The 23,783-nt window shown below is 37.8% G+C and overlaps 1 protein-coding gene across 1 annotated transcript; it reads left to right on the top strand.

The window, feature by feature from the left end:
• Positions 1–1,014: 1,014 nt before the first annotated feature.
• LOC126050153 (homeobox protein CDX-1-like) lies at positions 1,015–15,546 on the top strand. Its single transcript, XM_049827675.1, has 3 exons — positions 1,015–1,447; positions 11,379–11,524; positions 15,292–15,546. The coding sequence occupies exons 1-3, from the start codon at positions 1,015–1,017 to the stop codon at positions 15,544–15,546; spliced, it is 834 nt and encodes a 277-aa protein (XP_049683632.1).
• Positions 15,547–23,783: the final 8,237 nt, after the last annotated feature.

Genomic DNA, 23,783 nt, shown 5'->3' on the forward strand with positions numbered 1-23,783 from the left:
CTAGAATTTGCTCCCATATTTCTATGAAAAGGTGTTACTTATTGTGAACAAGCACAACAATGAGAACAGAAAAACCTTTAGGGAAAACTACCACTCATTTCAATATCACAAACAAGACATAAGCATAGGGAAAGTGACAAATTTTGCATTCTCTCAATAACAGATTCTCTTTCTGTTAACATTGTAAGTTAGAATAGAGAAACTTCAATCACTGTGGCAAGCAGCCAGCTCATGAATAGGCTTGCTAACATCAACAAGACTATTCGTATGAACAAATGCTCAAAATGACTATGAGACTTCTTGTATATCCTTTGTAATGTTAAAATCAGTAGGATTACTGTCCTTTCTAAGTGCTCTCTCTCCCACATGGACTAAGAGCTGAAGTCAAGAAGAGTGCTCACGTGAGAAACCATGCAAGAGCTGCAGTTAAAGACTGAACTGGTTTTCAATTTTCAGTTTAAGAAAATAATATAGCACATTCTCACAACAGAACTACGAGACTTGCAGATACCAGGCTTTAACTAACTATAACCTAGTGCCTGAAGTTAGATTCTGACATGTATTGCTCAAGAAAAATACTACTTCTACTGTCTGAACAGTTATTGGTTAACTAAGTATGCAACTCTGCTTGAAGACCACGAGATTTCAAACTACATTCAAGAAGTATAGAACCGGGATGGTAATACATAAAGGATCTGTGAGAAAGGAAGCACTAGAACTAGCAGCAAGGTGGGGTTGCCTGCATGGTCAGCCCTTCATTTGAATGCAAATGTAATTTTGGGGCAGGCAGTTATCTGTGACATCAGGCAGGACCTTAGTAAACTGTTACCACCAGCACCTGGTAAAACCATTGTTAATCATGTGTAGTAAAGGGACATCAGGGCTAGCATGAGTCATTTATAGAGCCAGTCAGGGCTAGAAAAGAGAGAGAAAGAAAGAGGAGGGGAAGAGAGATCAAACAAACACTGTGAGGAGCAGGATGTCCCAGCAAGACAAAGCCAGGCTGTGAGCATCATGTATGTGAGTTATCTTTTGGATAAAGAAACCAGCATGTATCCAGGATCTGCAAGGTGCAGCAGCAACAACCTGCCAGTGCAAAACTTTGTGTCTACTCCACCCTATTCAGATTACACGGGATATCATCATGTGCCAACTCTGGACACCCATGGACAGCCTGCGGGAACCTGGGGATCTCACTATGGCCCACAGAGGGAGGACTGGAACGCTTATGGCCCAGGACCTTCCAGCACCGTTGCTGCTGCACAGATCAATGGCTCATCTCCTGGGCAGGTCTCCTACAGTTCTGCTGATTACAGCTCCCTCCACCCTGTTGGATCTGGGGGGTTACCTCCTGTAGATACAATTAATACACAGCAAATCTCTCCCAACAGCCAAAGGCACAGCTCTTACGAATGGATGAGGAAAACGGTGCAATCTACTTCTACAGGTATGAGGGCACTGAGGTTTTATGCTGAGAAGAGATTTTACTTTTTTTGCATTGTTGGTTTTTTTTGCCAGGTTCCCTGTTTAGAGGGAAGCGTACAGTTTAACAAAGAAAGATCCTAACTGCTCTGAAGGATTCTCTTGCTAGCAGTTAAATATTGTTTTGATTATTGGATGCTGGTTTTGATCAGCTGACTATTTCTTGTATTTCTTTCTTGACCTTTAATGCTGAGCCAAATGTAAAGCAATGCCCTTTGACAGTGAAGTATTTTCACTTCAGATATGTTAAAAAAATTGTGATATCAAATAATTGCTTTTAATAGGAGTCCTATAGATGGGGATGAAGCAGCGTGTCTGCAGAAGGAAATCATGATGAAAGTATTTCACCACCACATATACTTTGCTTATTTTCCTCAAGTTTTAGAGTACATATGAAAAGTTCAAGTGAAATATATACAGTAGGGGCGTGGAAATAAGGCTTTGTATTAGAAATAACCTCTCTAAACCTTCGAACACTGAAATGAAATGAGATCTGCAAGATCAAACAATGAGTCAATGCTTTAAAAACAGGAATGATAAGGAAAGGCTTGCTTTACTTTGTAGTAGTAGCTCTCAGAATATGCAGGAATACAAAGATCCACGGTAATACAATCAGTTAATACAGTGACAGATCAGCGTCTGATGGATAATAGTCGATGAGTACAAAACAAATCTTCAGTCATATTTAACCAGTAAAAGTAAGTCATGAAGCATGAGGCAAAGATTCTGTTTGATTGTGATGTGGAACAATAGAAAAAATATAAATATTGAGCATCCCTAAAACAAAAATTTGTACCTTCTATGAATAGAAAAAAAGATGTATGAAACAAGAACGGGGAGAAGGAAAAGAGGGAAAACTGCCTGAAAAGAACATAGGCACAATCCACTACATAAAAGTATTTGATCCTCTGAGGTGCTGAGCAGCTTTGACATGCGCTGAGATCAGTAGAAATTAAGGATGCTCAATACCTCACCTAAAGAGATGCTCACAGTATTTCAATGTTACATCCCAGGAAGGTTCCTTTCCTTTCAGCCCTTCTTCCCACCCCAGCTCTGTTCCATACATGCCTGTAAATAATAGTTTTCAAAGCAAGTACTGAATCAGTCTGATGGAGAATTCATTACTTAAAACATACTTTAGAAAAGTGAAAGCAACTATATAGCAAAATTGTCTGTATTAAAATAATACATCCAATTTATACGGACAGAATCATCCTCACTCCTGCTAAACACAACTTTATTTCATAGAGAGTCCGTAGAAGTCAATAGACAATAAGAGTAGGTTGCTATTCCAGGTAAATAAGAATTGGGGGCGGGGCAGGGGAAGTAATTAATATTTTTAAAATCATAGTTGTTCTTCACTGAATACTACCCAAGAAAAAACAAAAGAGAGCCGGTCTTGAAAAAAAAACTTAGAGCTTACTTTTGAGTAGTCCTTACAGGGGCAATGAAATTGCTCACAAAGTGTATGATTTACAGATGGCAGAATACTTCTTCAAAAAACCCACTACTACTCATCTCTTCTTTACCTACCTGCCTTTTGCTCCTCTGGATTTAAATTGCAGCCTCTCTGAAAGACCTGATTTGATCTCTCAGGGCTACCCTTTTTATAGTGGGGACACTGTGAGATAGATACATAAAATAGACAATACCACATTCTAACTGCCTGCTTAAGAAGCATGCTTAGGGCTTTCTAACTTTCCAAATTTCAAGCCTGCAAGGGTCAGAGCATTCACAGGAGGTGCTGGGAGTCTCTCCATTCTGGAATGGTCCAACAAGATATTGAGCATCTTAATCTCAAGAAGAATTGAAGAAATCAGTGTGTCATAGGAGCATATCCTCCAAATGCCCATGGGCCAGTGTAAGGCCCTCTGAAGTTAGTGGGAGCCTATCCATTCATATAATAGGTGCTGGGTTGTGCTTTAGGGAAAAATCCAGATAAGTAATTCTCCTGCTGCTTCTTTCCCTTTTTTTTTTTTTTTGCTAGGCCAGGAATGCTCAGTGCCAGTAGATCTGCTTCACTGGAGTCAGTTCCTTTTTCTTCATTCACTCCCTTTCCTCTGCTTAAAAGCAAGGGCACTTTTGTTTTTCCCATTTTACAAAAAATAAAATAATTTTTAAAAATTTGTCCAAACAGCAATGTCAGATCTAGCAATGCACTTAAGTGAGTTTGGTTCTGAGCGTGCAAGTCTTGCAAGTGGCTTCAAATGCATGACTAACTGCAAGTACCAATGTCGTTTGCTGGATCATGATCAAAATCCTCAGCTTTTTCTCAGATGAATCCATTGCTTTTTACATCCTTAAAGCTGTATGCATACATTGAGCATTACCCTTCCATCTCTTTGCAAAACCTTTAGGAATTTCACTAGAGGTTTTGTACAGACAAGAATGAAAGAATCACACCTATTATTTATTAGCTTTCCTTAAATCCTGTGAATATGAGCCACTATTCTTAAAGATGGAAAAACTGAGGCTCAGACTTACCTGAACTGATAAGAACAGAAACTAGGCAAATTCATTTTATTATTTGTTCATTACTTGTTGCAAAATACTAGTTATCAATAATAATATTATTTCACTATCAGAACAATAATTATTAAGGCAAGTGATTCTTGCAAGATACTCTTGAAAGTGTACAAGAAATGTTCCTGTAATCTTATCCTTTAAGATCCAAAGGTTTACCTACATTGAGTAATCTGGCTTGTAACAGCTACAGAAACAGGGCCCAGAATCGATGACATTTCCATCTCTAGAGATTTCATGGAGAAACCACTTCTCTTATTGGTGCTTTGTGGCCTCATGACCTGACAGATGACAAACAAAATACTTTATTGAGATTTCTACCACTGCCTCATGCCCTACAGGTCTGTAGATACTCTGTTATCTACACAACTAACCTGGAACAAAAGAAATTAATTCAAGTTTTACTCTGTAACTTTAAAAACAACATCCAATATAAAACCATGTCTTCAACTGGTCTTAAGTGAAGTTGATGAGGTTACATTACATTACTTGAAAACACTCAAAGATCTCAGTATTTAATGTGAGACTATCATTCTGGTTTAGCATTACTGGGATGCATTTCCCACAGAAAAGACCTACTAAGGCTTTCTTTCATCCATCATCCTTTCTCAGGTTGAAGGATGTCTGAATGTCTCTCCCTGCAGCTTTGGAACTGGAGGGACTGGGACTTGATCCTGAATGCAGTGCACTTAGTATCCAAAGCCTAGCCACTGCATTCTTGAGGGTGGTCAGGATACAGGAGAAAGCAAATGTGTTTTGACTCAGAACACTTGAAGGAGGAAACACTGACTATTTAGTATTTTCAAGCAAGAACAACGATTGAAAAAGACCCTTCTCTAACCCTTATACTGCTCCTGTCCCCTGTCCTAAACCCCTACTTTAAAAGAGAGAGCAAAGACAACTAGCAATTGTAACAGAGAACACAACAAAGCCACAACAACTAGAGATTTGAGGTGGCAAATCCACACACGCATAAAGCATAATTACACGCAAATTCTTTGATGGAAAGTAGAATAAAAACACCTTAGAAAAAGTTACAAAACTCTTCCTGTTGATTTCAATATTTTTATGGAGGTACACAATCACTGACAGAGGAGTAGACTCTACTTTTTGCCTTTGTGAGAAAACAATATACATCTATGGTAACACTATGCCCAAAACAGTTATTTTGAACAGTTAACTACCAGGCAGTTTCAGCAGCAATGAGTATTTGCTCACAAAGCTGAAAGTACATCTTAAGATCTGCAGTTACTATAAAACAGGGAGGGAACAAGTTTTGAAACTGATGTAAACTAATTATGAGCAGGGACTTTTCCCATAGATGACAACTCTCCTATCATTCTTGTTCAATAAAAATTTACTCTGAAGACATAAAGACACGATTTCTGATGATGATGACAACAGGTGCTGATAGCATCATTACTAAATGGACTGTAAACATATACCATTTAGTCTTTGAAGGAAGACGTTGTAGTCCCTCAAACCTAAGGAAGAGAAACAAGCCTCTTAAGAAGCCATTCCTGCAAAATGCTGAATCCCTAAAGAACACACAACACTTGGAAAAAAATTCAGTTAATCACTTGCTTTTTAGTCTATGCAGTCACTGGCAATGGGATTTCCCCTGATCTTGCCACTTAGAAATGTCCTTCTGCAGGTTGGGTCCTTCTCCCAAACAAAATCCATACAGGGTGGCCTGTCCAATCACTGTTTAAAGGTGATAAAAATTACTCTGCTTTGGATTCAATTACTTATGTATGATGAAGATGAATAGAAAAGTTTACACTAGCAAAGGGAAGGACAGAATTTGGCCAATGAGCTTTATTACAGAATAGCAGAACATATTCAAAATTGAAAACATTAGCATTTTAAATAGAAGTCAACAGAACAGAAGGGAAAATTCTTCAAGTCTGTTGAAAGGTTGCAATTCTATGATCCTATTCTGTTCTTTTCAGCATGAGTCATCTGAACATGTTTAACAAGAACAAATGATCAAGACCCAGCAGAAAACACAAACATAGTAATTCACCATGTTTCACAAACCTTTATGCATCCAACTATGCAATAACAAATAGTCCTACTCATCACACCAAGACTTCTGGCAGGAATATTATTACTCACATTATACAGGATTGGATCCACATAACATTTTCTAATACAATGGCAGAGTGTCTTTTTTTTTTTATTTAACTTGTGCAGAACAATGTCCATCTTCAAGATTTACTTAAAATTACTTTTGCTTCACAACTTCAATTAAGTCAGTGAAATTACACTAAGGAGAATTTGCCCCTTTCTTTTCCTATACTTTTAAAGTGCATAAATATTTAGAAATAGTCCTAAAACAAAACTCTGGGGCCTGATCTCTGACAGTCCATATCTTTATAAGATCAAGACCTAACACTAATCTCTCTCTTAATACTAAGCTAACAAAGATGCAGATTTGAACTAAACATATCTTCAGGCCAGAAAGCTGTTCCACATTTCAAGCTGATTTAAGCTAACTTCCAATCATCAAGTACAGACATTAACTTCTTCTGAAACAATGTTAAACTATGGAATCCAAATTACAATGCTTTGTAAGTAATCCAAGAGTAATCCAACGCTATTCCATATTACGACATCTTCTGTCTAAACTAGGTAGCTTCTGGATTTTATGAATATTGCCAATTCCAGTAGTCGAAGAATATTCCTGTAAGGTTAAAGAGAGGAGGCACTGAAAAAGGGGCCAGGGCTAGTTCTAATGCTAATTTATTTTGCTTTGTAAACTAGTTGTGAGGTCTGATGGTGGAAGTTTTTTTCCTTTCCTGGGCTACATTGTCTGAGGTTTTGAGGCCTATCTGTCATATTGAGGCAACAGACCCTTTTAACACTTCACTTTGCTTTGATATGCAGTCTTGTCTCTTCCTTCTCCCTCTTTTCTTCAGGAGTTATATTGCCGGAAAGGGTGATGATTTTCACAGCAAATAAAGAGGCCTTCTCCTAGCTTTATTGTCTTCAGAAGAAATGCCTTGCAAATTTTATGACCAATGGGAAAGCTGTTCCCTTCCCCCAACTCAAAACTTGGCCAGTCACAAAAATTGCTAGAGTGGGTGTGATAGAACAGGGTTGTTAAAACTGTTTCTCATGAAAAGTTTTCCAAGTCTGAAATGTCTTATTTCTTATTACTCCAAAGACACTCTTCAATAGTCACTACTTGCAAAATAGGTTTTTGACAAAACTCACTGTTCTTAAATAGCTCATTAAAACCAGGAAATCCACTCCCCCAACACAAAGGCAGTCATACTGCAAAGGTAGCTGCTTCAAAGCTCTTTTGTTTCATTTTTCTTCCACCCAACTACTAATAACCTCTCCAACCACTTGCAATTCCATAGTATAACTGTCCATGACAGAACACATTTCCAATAAAACTGACACTATATTGTTGATTAAAATTATAATCTGCCACTAACAAAATATTAAGATTGTAGAAAGTTAAATGTTGGTAATTTCACTCACCTAAGTGACTAAAATATGCAGGATTTGACTAAAGAATTGGATTAAAATATTAACTTTTATCATTGCATCATTAAATTCTGCCATTATCCCCTAAAGAAGTCTGAGAAGTGAAGAACATCCTTCTGCTGTCTCTGGGGTGAATCCATTAGTGCTACCTCAAATTTTACTCAGGTAATATTTCTCCTTGAAACAAAATGCATCACTGTAAATAATACCAGTAGAAGGTCTGCAAGACTTGGCTTAGAATGCAGTAGAGTGGATCTACTCCATCTAACAGATGGAATTTAGAGGCTAAAATCCCCAAGTGTTTAGTGATAGGTTTTGTTGGAGCTGTTTGTTAACTTTGGCAAATAAAAGAAAAGTGTACTTTGCGTTTGAAAGGAAATGCCATATGCAGACTAATTCCAACCCAGCATCCAACAAAGGCATTAGGAAGACTCTCACTGACATGAATGAGAGTCTGGCTAAAGGCCTAACAGACTAAACCATGACTCTGCCAGAACTAAAAGTATCCTCTCAGAAAACCCTGGAGGATCGCAGCTCCCATTGTCTGTTGTCTCTCACAGAGGGTATTACTCTATACAAAAAAATCAAATTATTAATGACAAGATTTATGTGACAAATCATAGAGAATTTTTCTCAGATTGTTGTTGACTTTTAGGAAGAAAATGTTCTCCTTTTGCTTTTGTACTTTTTAAATTATTCTCTTAACTTGAAAGAAAGAAATCAGATGTGAAAGCTCCCAATCTTCCTTCAAAAAGAAACTAGACATTATCATTCCTACTAAAAATAAACTGAAAGCTATTCATATGAAAATAAAAGATTTTATGGGAGAAAGTTCTATTTTCCATAAACATTTAATTTCTTCTTCAGTTTAAACAGCAAAAAACCCAACCCTCTCCTACTCAGATAATAAGGGTTTCAGCAGTTAAAACCAGAAACAGAAAGGTTTATCTTGAAGTTTACCACCTTGTTTTGGCAACAGAAGAACATTTGATATTTGTCTATGGCTTCTGAATAAGAATAGAGTTCAAGATAAGATCAACTTGTCGCTCTTTTGTGTACTCCATCTTAACAACACAAAGGAGACTAAGGAAACATTTTAAACATTTTGCCCCGTAGAATGACCCCAAATTTTCATTTAAAGAGGGAAAAAACCCCTAACCAAACCACCAGCTACAGAGATGAAAAGTTAAAAAAATATCAAGTGAGGCATTAAAGCACCACAGGTGACCATATGTTAAACAAACAATTTACACTTCGAATGAATGAAAACGAATGTCCTAGTATTTTTGTGGACTGAACTGAGTAACTACTGTTCTTTAGAGACTCTAAAATTCTTACCATAATGTTGTAAAATTAACAGCACTTTTCACTTGATTATCAGTGTAAACATAATTGGGCTAATTCTGCTTTCACTACAGTTTCGTAATGATAGAAATGCTACTGAAATGAGAATGTCCTATATATCTACTCCAGCCAAGCACAGCACAGAACCTTCACAGGGAAGTTAACAGATCTGAGTTGAAGTGGTTCTGGCTGCACGGATTGAGCAGAAACCCCATCATAAGGAACAAACACAAACATGCACACACCTATTTTCCCTGTTGAAATATTCCAAGTAAACAGGCTGATGGCGTCAAGACAGTTGGAAAATGCCCATAGCATTGTAAACTCACTATTAATGCATAGTGTTTTCCCAGGGTTGAACACCATGGAGCATGGAAGGTGAAGGATCAAATTCTGATGTAGACTTTGTTCCACAAACCTGGGAAGAGTCCTAGGGAAACCCTGTCACATAAGGTGAACCACTTACTATCCACAACCAGAGGTGTAACAATACTTGTTTACAGCATTGCACTGACCAGGACTTCCAGTGCTAAACAACTCTTATCTAGGATCTATACAAACAGTACAAAAAGGATCAGAGCCTGAAGAACCTTCTAATGCAGACAATACTTTGGTGAGCCAAAAATTCTTACAAGTAGCAAAGTACTGACTGTCAAATGCTAGAAGAGAAAAAAGCAGTATGGCTCTCAAGCCATGCCCATACAGTATATACGGCAAGTGGAAGGCAATATTAACTTTAAATATGTACAGCCATGACAACAAAGAGACATCACATCTCCCTCCACTGATGGAGGAAAAAACATTAACTCGTGAAACCAAATCATGAATTAAGGGAGAAAGTACTTCAAGATTCTGCTATAGCTCTGTACCCTGAGTTCTGATATTTGGATGCTGCTTCAGCTTCAAAAGCAAACGGAGTTGGAAGGAGGGGCTGGGGAGAAATCAGACCTTTAAAACCATCGATACATGACACCTCCAGCTATTCTCTCCTGGGGCGGTGGGGGGGGGGGGGGGGGGGGGGGGGGAAGCTGGCTGCTTTGGGGCAGTGTGCTGTGGTGATCTACTCGGAGACTCAAATTTTACAAACTCAATCCCCGAAAATCTATTTCAGTCCTCTCCATTCAAAATTAACTGCTCTTATTAGGAGTGCAATTATTATGAGTTTGAGGAAACGATTTTTTGAAGAGTTAGGCATCCACACGATCTTTTCAGAAAAAGATCTGTGAGCAAACATGAGCTGTTGTATGAAGCTAAGCAGCATCTGCAGAAATAGCACTGTTACAGGCAAAAAGCCACAATAGGCCCCCAGTTTTATGCATCATCTGAGAGAACCTGAATCTAAGGGGGCTGTTCTACTGTAGCGACCACTAAGGACACAAAGATTGACAACCTACAGTACCACAGTCAAATACGCTGCAAAAAAATACCAACTAAAAAGACATTCCCTGTTGCAGAGAATTTAGAGTCTAAATATACACATCTGAAAAAATGTCCATATAAATATAGACCTTTCAAAAATGTATGAAGACCTTAGGCTAGGGCTCTGGGGCCTTGGTTTTAAGCAGGTGTTGATCTCCGATATATTGATTGCCTAATATGAACATTAATAACAGAGGAAAGGTGGGTAAGAAAGAAAGCATCAGTAGCCTTTCCCATCCTCAATTCTCTTTCACTACTGCCAATGCATTCTGCGCTCAGAAATTATCCTGTGTGGAATCCATAAAATTTCAGGTCTTTGCATCCGTGTTCACTGGCTCATGTCATTCACTATTACCTTTTAACAGCCCGGATACCGCTGAGCCATGTCTGCTTCAGTCAGCTGTACCCACAGCTGAAAGGATGCGGCAGTGCTGCTTGCAAAAGAACAGCTGCTGTAGTTCTATCATTTTTCAACGTTCTTTGTAAAATATTATTGCTTTCTTTTTCTCTTTTTTATTAACTGTCATCTGCAAATCTATGTTACTATTCCCTGTGCTATTATCAAGTTGTGGATAGACTGCCAGACTTGAAGGAAAAACACAACCGCCAAATTGCAGTAACAATCACAATATTGTATCAATTTTTCTAGCAACAAGAAGCGAGGAACTTTGGAACATCTCAGTATTTTCTATGCAGTAAAATATCCTTCACAATTTCCCTCTGAAGCAGGTAGCAGTGTATCAGCTTTACAGACAGAGAAACAATAGCAATTGAATGCCAAGCAGGAATTGGGAGCTGGGAACAGAACCCAGATTTCCTGGCTCCTTGTTTTAACAAAAAAAGCCCTCCCTTTCCCAAATGATTACACAAGGGTGATAAAGAATATGAGAAGCAGTTTATCATCTATTTACTAAAAAGAAACCCAAAATCTGATGGTATGAACCTCTTGTGCTGTAAATCAAGACCGAGTCAAGGCAGTTACTCTGGGTAAGTGCATAGAGAATCAGGCCTAAAATACCCACAAAGATATTTTCAAATGTAAAGCCAGATATTTTGTGTTACTAAAGTTAAAAAATTCTAGCTTGAAGCAATGTGTTCTTCTTTCAAAACAGGTAAAACAAGAACAAGAGAGAAGTACCGAGTGGTTTACACAGATCATCAGAGATTAGAATTAGAGAAGGAATTTCATTACAACAGATACATTACAATCAGGAGGAAGTCTGAACTTGCTGCAAACCTAAGACTTTCCGAGAGACAGGTAGAGTATGGATTACCCATTCAGGATTTCCTTTGAATTTATTATTGCTGATGAGGAGATAACCATACTGGTTAAGAACACAAAAATGCTAATGCTTCTAGTAACCAAACAATGCAACTGGGTTCCCTTTGCAGTGTAGGAACTCAGACTATCCAGCTGAACGGCCTGAAAGCCTTGTTCACACTCATTTCTAAATATTCCATCAGCACTACTTCAGCTCTTGTCAGGCAGCTGTGCAACAACACAGAAAAAGCAAACACCAGTCTTACATCAGTCCTGTTCTGAGAAACAAGAGTTTAAAAATACCAGCAAAATCCTGCCCAGATTTCTCTCTGGTTTACTGGGGTAGTGGTAGCAGGGAGATTTTTTTGCCGAAATTTCTAAAGCAGAAGTTCTGGTTCTGCTGAAGTCAATGGGAATTCTATAACCGATTTCAATAAGGTCAGTCTTAGCAGAGAATGGAAGTGACGAGCTCAAGTATGTTCAGGACACTTGAAGGTGTTTGTGTCTTTGGCTGCCTTTTACCTTTTGTTAAAAGATTTCCTACATACTTGCTACACGTTTCTCCTGCCTCTATTTCCTCCAAATTCCAATTCTATTCCCGCAACATAAATCAAAACAAAATCCTTTCTGGTCAAAAGATGTATACAATTTGCTCTGGAACCACTCTGTGCCATATTCTTCAATCATGCAATTGTAACACCTGTGCCACACCCTATCAAAGCAAAGCAGGTACATGGCCTCTAGCTCTCAAGTGCTTCAGCTGGCTGATACAAACCACCAAGATGCCAAGTTAGATCTCCCACAAAGACACTCACAACATGCGCTGAGCGTATGTTTGGTCCCATTTTACATGGGAGTTTCTGGATGTAGTACACTGAAGTAAGCAGCGAAACATAAAATTAAAAGCTTTACTGAAGGATGTCCCTGAATAGATTTCAGGACACAATATGCTCATTTGTTGCCTTTTCCATTACAGCAAACCATCACAGCACTGTTTTCTCAGTTATTATTCAGTATCATTCACTGAAGATTATGCCTGATTCACCATTGTTTTATGGGCTCTACTGAGCAGGGATAGACTAAAATCCACCTAGTTGTAGCACTGTTCATCAAACTTGAACTCGTCTTAAACAGCGCACACTGAAAGAGCTTACAGAAATGGAGAAGCAAATACCCATTTTGCAAATATTTCTCAATCTGTTGCTGAATACAAGTATATAATTATTGAAAATTAAAATTATTTTAACCAGGTATAAAAAAAATACATTACGTGTCTTTTTGCTGGCTGTTGAAACCTTAATAAATTGACTTCATTATGCTGAATTTAAAAATTATGACCCTGCTTCTGTAACTGACCAACAATATTTACTTGAAACTTCCTAGTTCAGTGATAATTCCCGATCAACCTTTTTGTTAGTATATTTGAAGTGATGATACAAAAAAGACGTGATACATTTCTTTGACATATATTGGGGAAACATGGCAACAGTTTTTCCAATATTTGCTCTTCTTCATCATTCATATATGTCATGAATGAAATTAATTCCTGTGCATCAAGCCCACATCTCTGAAGTCACTTTTGAAAATGTAAGATTAAGAAATACCTGATCTATACTCCCACTACTACCCTTTCACACAAATTAAACAACCCCATCATATGAATACAACTCAACACACACTGTCCTATCCCAAGTTCCACTGCACTCAGCCTAAAACATGAAATAATTTTCTGGAAAGCCTTTTTTCCTGGCTATGCCAAAACCCCATCCAGGACACTGGAAGAAATACCTCAAGACAAAAGAACAATTGTTTAAGCAAGGAAGGAAAGATGTAATATCTAATGAAGTAAAAAAAAAAGGGCAAAACAAAGCATTGCTAATATAGGAAGGATACAGAAATAAAGGAGTTGACAAGGACAAGAAAGAAGAGAGAAAATTAGACTTCAGGGCAAGAGTTACACAACTGAACAGTGGAAAAAAAATACTGAAAGGAAGGAGGGCAACAGGTGAAGAACAAGTCAGACAGATGCAACTGACCATGTTAGCTTTTAGTCTAACGTTACAGATCGGTATTTATTTTTAGTAATTTGATAATTGGCTTATGACCTCGAAGTGCCTACTAAAATTCTCTCTGGATCACTGCTGCAGGTCTGCATCCCTTGTTTAGTAACAAACCAGAACAAAAACCTAAATTCAAAGGCAAGTAAGAACACTGAAGCCAGAAGGTAATTCTGAAACAGACGTTAGTTTCGTTTTTAGACTATTTCATCTTTTCATGCATTTTTGCAAATGCACGGGTGAAACCGGATTACCTCAGTACAATCAGAATGCAAGAGATCAGAGAGTATTTGAGATTGATTTAATGGAACATAATTTGGTACTGAAATGATATTCCAGAAACTAAGACAACAAAATGAGCTGCCAAAGGTCTCAGATGATATCCTGGGACTTAAGAGACCTAGTTCAAATTTCCACAAGCTTTACATGTATCTGAATTCTTCAACTGTAAAATGGTAATAATAACGCCTCAAGTATAAGGACACCAAGACTGTCAGACACTCCTTAAGATGTTTTGTGGGACTTAACCAGTGGTTTTCTTTTAAAACACAATCTAGTAGCTGCAGATGTTATCACCTCTTACTGTTTTACCTCCTTTCTGACCGTCATTCTCTTTCGCTTTCTAGCTTCTAGCAAAGGATAACTAAACAAATAAGTATTTCTCAGCAAACCATTGATTTTTCTTTGGGTTATAGAAAATGGTGACAAAAGTGTTTCCTTTGCCATCTGAACACCATCAAGAAAACAACATATCTGGATGAGGTAGCTTGACTTACTACACTGCCTAGACATAATACAGAGCCACTTTGAAGAATAAATAGCTGTCATGAACCACTTTAAATCCAACATTGGGGATTCAGGTCCAAAGACATTTCTGTTGCCATAGAACATTCACCCTTTCACACCTGAACAAGTTCTGCTGTCTTTTCAGTTGACCATTACTCATCAACTTCATCTCGCGTCCTCACTTTTTCCATCCCAGTCAAAAGCCATATACTCTTCACTAGTTACTCCATTGCTTCCCAAAGGTGCCTGCATTTCTGTGATAGAATAACGACTATGGTATAAAGCAGTGGACTGTGCAGGAAGCAGCAGCAGATTCTGGCTCCATCTACAAATGCAAGAAAAGGCACTTAGCTATTAAGGCACCACTTATACAATATTTTGAAGTAATGTTGTGTACTAAGAGTAGTGCAGTGGTGAAATTCTGCTCAAAAGTGTTATTTCCATTGATTTACACATTAAAGCTAACCAATTAGTGTGCAGCACCCAAACAGGAAAGCTTTTGTGCCTCAGTTTATAGGCCAGTAACAGGTTTTGACTTGCTCTGACTCGTGCATATAGTTTTCTATGTAAAGATACTCTCAGATTCTTTTGGCCATCACTATGACACATGAGATTCTGTTCTGTTAGATTTTGTACAAAAAAAAAAAAAAAAAAAATCAAAGCTCATTCCATAAAGAAATACCTCCTAAAACTAATACTAAAAACCTCTTTTTATCAAGCTATTAATGAATATTTTATTACCAGGTAGGAACGATTACCTGTATGAAAAACAAGAAAACAGCTCTGTTGTCTCAGGTTGCCACTGCCTTTCTCACTGGTCCTCATGCAATTGATTTTACCTATGACCCTTGACTATATACATAAAGGACCACATTGCATTCTATCAGCAACTGAAAAAAATGTTCCTCTGCTCCTCTGCAGGTGAAAATCTGGTTCCAGAATCGCAGAGCCAAAGAAAGAAAATTAATGAAGAAGAAAATGACTCATTTTGATGGCAGCAATCTTGGCTCTATGCAGAGTGACTCTGGCTCAGTGAGCCCGATGCCAGTTCCTGACCAACAGACTCATTCAGAAATGCCCAGTTCTTTATTCCCACCTCCACCTCCTCCACCTCCACTTCCCATGAATGGTTTGCAGCACAATGGGAACCTGCAGCAGGTAGTGGCCTCTCAGTAAGGCTGCCTGAAGAGCTATTGCATAATGAACACTATAAACTACCAGTACATGGAGCACTACAGCATGAAAGAGAGAGGACAGCTGTAGCTGTTTTGCAGGAGTCCCCAGCATGACACAGTTTTGTGCACATAAGCTTCAAGTACAGTAAATCAAGAGCCACTTGCCAGGTCTGCAGGATAGGCGCAAGTTCCCAAGGGCAATGGAAACGGCTGTGTGCCAAGAGTCCTAGTTGCAGGGAGCCTCTGCAAGAGGATGCCATGCTGAGTCTGTGCCACAAGGCAAGCATCCCTCCAGCCATGCAGCAGGTGGGTAGGCACTGGGAGGGAGGAGAGCTGAGGACCAGATATGGCCACTTGTTACAGTACACTGCAAAGGAAAAAAAAGCACAAAATGGGCCACAGGCAATCCAACATTGCTGAGGCAGTAACGGCAGCTGTACACAAGTGCTCTGTCTGTCCCTCGCCCCTAGGTAAAGAGTATATTCCTTCTCCTTTGATCTCCACACAGGTTCCATGTACTAATCTCACTTTCATGGACTTTACACATGGATCTTGATAAATGAAAACCTGGCTTATATGTTTTGACCCACTTGATGGAAAGCCTGGGTTGTGGTGATTGCACTCACTACATGTTAAGGGCAAAGGTCAGGGATGAGCTTTTTGGAATATTTTGGTTTTGACGGGTATGATTTCCAATGCTCCATACACTGGTATAAAGATGCACTCTTCAATGTTACCATCAATGTTTCAAAAGCATTCTAGAATTGTGATTCTTGGCCCAAGTTCATTTTTGATAGAACAAAAATCATGTCACACTCATTCTGTACCCTAAAAGAAAGAGCAAAAGGGAGGAAATCCTTTTTAAAAGTGTAGGTGTTTTAAAAAGTGACTGCATTTCATGAGACAGCATAGCCCATGGATAAAGACACAATAATTGCATTCAACTAATTTTAAATTTGGTCCAGTTTTCAGACCTATTGCGACACTAAAAAAAAAATATCTGAGAAGCCAAATTAATGGAAGACAAAGCAAAAAAAAAATTCACTTAAATATAAGCTCTTGGCATTTTTTAAGTAGGTCTCCATTCCTGAAGTGCTGATCCCTTCCATACTAAGCAGAATTTGGTGGGTAATCAGTACTTAAGAATAATCCAGATATTTACTTCCTAAGATGTGCATAACTTGTCTGTAAAAGGAAAATTTTTAAAGCACGCAAGTGATTTGGGAATTTATACCCTCATTGTCAAAAGCAATTTAGAAATTTAGGATGCCTATCTTCACTAATTTTCATCAAGGTGTCCTCCTAAATATCTCTGTCACTGTCGCAAATAAGACTTAGGAGCATTAAGTCATTTAGGCACTACGTTCTTGATTTTTTTCCTTAATTATAACAAATAGTACTATTAGGTCATCAGAATGTTGGTAATGTAAAATTACTTTGTATATAAAGAACATTAAAATAAATGACTTTTTTCATAAACATTTTCCAACGTGGTATCAGCTACTCTAGCAAGTGAACATGCAGATTTTCATGATTAGTCTGTTATTGAATTGTAACACCAAATTTAAAAGCAGGGTGATCATAAAAAAAGCTTACAAAAAGTAGAGGAGAATGGTAAGACCAGGATGGTTCAGGGAGCTGTCAGTTTTCACTGTTTCTTAATTTTATTTATCATTTTATGGTTATGAGAAGTACTTTTACTAAATAAGAGTAAAATTGCAACTTTAAATGGACATGTATCTACGTTGTAAAATTCCCACTCTTTCCTTTCACATTGCTGCTCCATTTGCTGGCAAAAGCAGTTTGAAGCTTTGCATAGCTAACACAGATGAGATGAAGAAACTGCAATTCAAAGTTCAGCAACAGAAAGACTTGCTGATTTCCACATACTATGAAAAGCGGAACATGACAAACAGCACATGGGAACAAAAGGGATTTACCATCCATATTAATGAACATGGCAACCAGACCAAAACACTGGTCTCCCAAAAGAGACATCCCACTGGAAGTGTCCAAAAGGGAAATCCATTGGAAATACACAGAACAGCCATTTTGTCTACAGAGGGAAATGCTACAGATTTTACCTACAGTTCATACACACACATACACACATATAACTTAGAGACTGAAAAAGGTTCAACAAGAGAAGCATCCTTACATTGGCCAATTAACCAGAATCATGCTTGCATACTACAGAAAAATCAATAAAAATTTTCAGATTTAGACTTTCAAAAGGTAAGAATACAGAGGCAAACTTTGCCTTTTGTACTGATATACAGTAATTTAGGACCTAGTTCTAGTTAAGTGCACAGAACCCCGGCCCCAGCGTTTTGCAGGATCAAGTTTACCTATTTTAATCACATTTCCATGACAAAGTTTAATTCTGTATTAAAATTTTTAAAAGGAAAAAGAAAAAAGTACTTCAAGAAAGAACAGTAAGAAAAGACATCTATCTGAACACAACTTCTTTCCCTTTATAATTATTTAAACATCATTCAAAAAGAGGGGGATCTGGCAAAATGACCTGTTTTATCTTGTTTACATGTAGAAGAGTTATTGAGGAAGATAAGCGACCACTTTGAAGATCTGCCTCATTTCTGTTCCAGTTTGCTGAAAGCATGCTTGCTATAGGTTGCTATGTGTTTCCAATCAGAAGTTGTTAAGTACACAAAATAAGGCTGGATTTTATTTGCAGAAGCACATGTTCAAAGGTTAAAATTTATTGCTCCAAAAGCAGTATCTATAAACCAGGGCAATAGCTTAGAGATTATTAACCTCCTAGTTATGCCAGTGATTGTTTTAAGTAGTACAATTTTTTTGTAAAACTTACCAGCAATCTATTCAACTAAATATTTTCAATGTTCTTTAATCCTTTAAATAGTTGCCCACCAAAACCAAAAGAAAGCTTTTTTTTTTTTTTTTTTAAGAAGCTTGTGTAATGCTATTGCTTAGATGCGGTATTGTGTATAATTATCAATAAGAGAGACATAAAATTGGAGCCAAATCAACTGAAAGTATTTTGGTCCAACATTGTGAGTCATGAAATACTGGCACCAGTCCTCAGAATAATACTTACTTTCTTCCTAACTTTGGGTATATCTTATAACCTATCACTTCTATCACATCTAAAAACTAGGGACACTAAAGCAGAGTTGCTGTGAAGATTGATTGGTTGTTAGCAAAGTGCCTTGAAGAAGAAAAGCATACCTTAGACTACATCACAAGAATATCTAAGCCCTTAATCCTAATTGTGATTAAAAGAACGATCAAGATATATCCAATTTTCAGAGGAATTCACTAACCTTTAAACTTCATTACCCAGCGAGAATTGTGATCTATATGGTACAAAAAGATCAAGGACAGCACAGCAAACAGGACTTTCTACAAAAATTTCACACAACTAAGCAAGAGATACAATTCAAAATGACATTTTTAAAACAAAAAACTTCAAATACGCACTATTTGCAATTGCTTAGGGGTTATGCAATCATTAACATACATAAGAGAGCATCAGGTATGTGCTACCTTCTACCCAAGGAGCAGATTCAAAAGAATATTAATTCTGGATGTTACCATAAAAATTAAAAAGCATGTTCCTACTTTAGCACCCTTATTCAGTTTGCTGGTGCAGCACAGGCTTACTCCAACCCAAGCTTTTACACCCAGAGCATATGCTGAAATGACGGGTCCCTGCAAATGACTTACACAGCCAGTCACATTTTGGAACGTTACTGTATGTTACCAGTTTAAAACAGTATTGTGCAAACCTCACTAGGTAAAGGAATAGGCACAGGTTTTATGATGAAAATGTTTGCCAGCTGCTTTCATACTCAAAGTGCACAAATACATTCCTGTACATTTTGTAACAGGCTCTGTTCTAAGAGGTATCACAATAAATGGAGAAGCTTAATTAAGATGCACCCTGCATGTTCGTGGTCTTCTAAGCCACGATAAAATACAGTCATTCTAAGGCAGGACAGACTTCACATAGACAATAATCTCTCCTATCTGGGAGTATGAAAGATGAGTTAAATTTGTGCAACAGAAATGGCAATGTGCCAGGAATATAAACCACGTGTATGGCAAGAAAGGCAAACAGTAAAGGCAATCAATTCCTTTATTACCTCATGAAAGAGACACCCCACCAAAGAACATCTCAAGGACTCAATAGTGAGCACCCAATAATCCCATCCAGCTATACTCTGGTCAGCATGATTAGTTACAGTAAGTGGGAGCCCTACACTACATGAGTCAGGATGGAAATCAAATAAATATCAATAGAGGATGTGCTGTTAATTTTCATGGTTCTGCTAAAAAGAATCAATTTAACCTGGAGTTCACATGCAGGCTCTTTAACTCCTGCTGTACTAAGTCTGCTCGTTGAGCAGTAAGACATACTCATTACTGTTAGTATTGATTTTGTAGCAGATTTTAAATTATTTAAATTTCAGAACAGTAAGACCCTCCTTTAGCTCCAGACCATTCTTTTCTGGCAGACACAACACTGATGCAGATCATACATGTAATATATTGTCACTATTTTCAATAAAATGTAAAAGTTAACATTAAGAAATGAAAGACAGGTCATTGTTAGCAGCAATTAGAAAAACAGTAGTGGAATAGATGGAAGGGTAAATACAATCACCATGCTCCCAACAAGTCACATTTCATCATTTTTCAAAAGGATTTTTTAACAACCAAAATTTCAGAGCATGGAATTAAAAATGAAACCATTGAGGAAGGCTTCAGGGACAAATGACATCTTTATTTCTACTGTTGGTTTCTTATGAAAAAGAAATACACATTAGGGATGAGAGACACAAATAGTACAGAACTGAAACTTGTGATATACCCCTTTTTCTTTTTGCCTAGAAGAGCTCAGTTCAGCAAGTGAAAATAGTTCAGCTACCACTGCTCATTCAGCTCTCTAGGCTGTGCCCCACCTGTCAATACAGAGATACAATTTGGCACGTGCTAGCATTTCAAGCCCTGAAAATGACACCTAACTAGACATTGCATATTAAACCAGTCCAATTAAAAAGGGTAAATAAAATTTTCAGAAGTTTTGTTTGTAGAAGCTTCAGTGAAAGCAAGAGTAGTCTCTTCAGCTGTGAGTTTTAAAACTTTAAAACCATTTGCCTTCCTTCATCACTAGTCGGATTTTTTTCCAACAGAACTGACCTCAGTTTACAGCATGCCACATACTGACTGACCTTTCCTCAAGATTTATACAGCTGACTATTAATTTTAGGAGGAATGGGTGTGCATGCAAAGCCCAGCTTGAATAAAGGGTCAATAACACCTCTCAAATACTGCATTAAAACTATCCGCAATACACAGTTCACTAACAAACTCCTTAGCTAGCCATTCCATTGAAATTCCAAGCATGCAGTTATCAAGGTATGGGCAAGAAGCATTCCTAAGCCTGATGGTACTGATGTGTTATTGGAGTGGTCATCTGGAGGCAAGAAAACAAACATCTATTCCTATCACCTTAGCCAGAGTGGGACATGCTAAGCTCACCTGCTTTTTTCGCCTCAGAAAGAAAACCTGAGATAGGTTTCATATAATTTTCAAGCTTCAAAGATGGACAGATTTGTTTCTTCTTATCTTCATATAAAAGGAAGAGTAACTTAATGAGCATGGGTTTCTTGTAAAAATTATCACAGGTATAAACACCTTTAATATAAGTTATTGTTGTACAGGCCACTTTTAATCTACCAGTAGTCCCTGAAATGTCAATTATAATAGCCATCATTAAAACATTTAATTGCATGTTTGTGATTATATTATTACCTGTTTTGGAAATGCTCTTTAGAACAGCACATATACAATAGTATACCATCTACATTGCCTGTACAAACAAGACTTTAATAGCTCCAATGGTTATCACCATGCTTGTTGTTATTGCTAGATTTTCATCAACCACTTGTTAGAAAACTAGAAAGTTTTCTTCCCCAAAGATCTCAAAGCACATTTAATTTTACACACATATAACTTTACTTCAACAAACACTGAGGCAAATCTTGCGGACACTGGCTAAGTAGATAAATTATACATAGCATTTTAACAGGTAGAGGAAAAAAAAGAAAAAAAAGGAAAATTATAACCTTGGAGTTAGTTACTCTGGCAATCCCTCTCTCTGAACTATGCCAAAGAGCATAGCACTCTTGCTGCCAATACCACACAGATCTTTCCTGTTCTGCCTTTATCACCCACTGCAGAAAACGGTATAATTACAAACCTCCGTATGGATGAGATTTCTGGATCTAGCCCACTACCTCAGAACTACTTTCGCTTTCCCACCACACCAGAAAGTCAGGAGAGGGCCCATGATAACACGACAGTTCCACAAACACTTTACACAGGCATAGGCAGCACACTAGCCCTTCCTCTACCACCCGCAACTCACTGCCATGCCCTCACAGTGCAAACATGGACAAGACAAGGGCAGTTCACTTTTTTCCCTCCTCCTTTTTTTTTTTTTCTCCTTTTTTTTTTTTCTTTGACAGCAATGCCCACTGAAAGTGTTCCTAGAACTACAGTGTAAATTACTGCTATACACTGAAGATGCAGTTGTTCTGTGGCTCTGAAGCTACTGCCATGCCGGATCTGGGTAGGAAGGACACATCCGTGGCCAAGAAATGACTCTTGGGAAGGCAAACTCAGATTAACAGTCAATTAGCTCTCAAAAAACATCAACCCCAAAATTTTGGTAGCCTCAAACTACTAGACTACATGCAAAGGTATTGTTCCTTTTTAATATCCACATGGTTCCGTTAAACAAAATGGGAGGCCTAAGAGTCAGGGTGCAGATCATTTGAATGTTGCCATTTTAGTTATCTTATTCTCAGTTTGGTGTTAAAAATCTGCAGTCCTACCCAGCAATCTTATCCTGCTATGTAAATCTTTTTAAACAAAATGCCTTATTCAAAGCTTACTATTGTTAGCCGATATCAAATCAGTGTAGCAATTTGCCATCAGCGTATCTTGATCTAATTACATTCTGGAAAGAATCGAAATAGATCTAAAGAAAATTCAGATAATGGAACAGGCAAAACAAGAAAGGGAAAGGAGGAGCATAAACAAAAGATAAAAAAAGAACAAAGGCTAAAGCTCCAAGATACAAAAAATAGGATTAGGTGATACTGAAATTGTGGGGGGTATGTGCAGGGGCATCCCATAAAGAAAAAGGAAGACCGGGGATTAGAAATCTTACCATCATCTAATGCATTCTATGAAATCAAATGTCATTCACGGAGACATTAAAATGGTGTGCTTGGAAGTTGAACAATGTGTCTGATCTGAAATCTATGAGCAACCAATGTTCATTTGTACTATGTCAATGGATTTCAAATACAGTCAATGGAGACAAAACTTCACCCTCCTATGGATCTGCCTACGACCGACAGCTGTGTGTCACTTTTAGTAATACATTGCAATTTAACTGCTGGCATAATGCTTACAAATAGGCCAAAGATTCCAAGGATACTTCCAGCATAGGAAACATGTCTTGTTTAATTTAGATGATACTCAGTGGAGTTTTGTTCTTTTTAGTGCACATCTGTACTAAAAAGTCTGTGGGCTCTCAAAAATTGTATTACAACTCCTTTTCTTTCCAGATGAAGGGAACAAGAGTGTCTTCTGAATTTTTTTAATGTCTATTTTTACAAGGGTACACTAATTACAGAAGGCCTTACTTTTTCCATCTCCTATCCCATGGTGCAACTTTCCACATTCTCAGGTAAATATAGCAAAACCTTTATAATTCACTTTACTACACTTCTCAGTAAAAATTCGTTTCTCAAAAAAAACCCCAAACCAAAACCACAACCACTCCACAGAAAACGAGTATCTTTCCTGTCTTTAAGTACACACTTAGAATCCTTTAGTGCTGGAATTAGAAGGGATGTGTGAATATGAGTAGTGTCAAAATACAAAGGATACTGAATGAAAAACCACACCTTTGTAAAGGGAAACAACTCATTGTAATTTGCACCTCTTTTGCAAGCATACCCTTTGACAAATAGCTCATTGCAAAGAAATCCATCCAAGATAAAAATGTATCAAATTCACTCTACAAGTTGTAGCTAAACAACCACAGAGAGGCAGTTCTCAAGTCATAAGGTATGGTTTAGTTCTCCCATGTTAATATCAAGCTCTCAGCAATATAAAACCACCTTCAGAATAATTTTTCTCAGTGGGAACACTGACATATAGAGTACCCATGTGTCAGGC

Source organism: Accipiter gentilis, chromosome 24 (genome assembly GCF_929443795.1).
Source record: "Accipiter gentilis chromosome 24, bAccGen1.1, whole genome shotgun sequence".
Taxonomy (NCBI): domain Eukaryota; kingdom Metazoa; phylum Chordata; class Aves; order Accipitriformes; family Accipitridae; genus Astur; species Astur gentilis.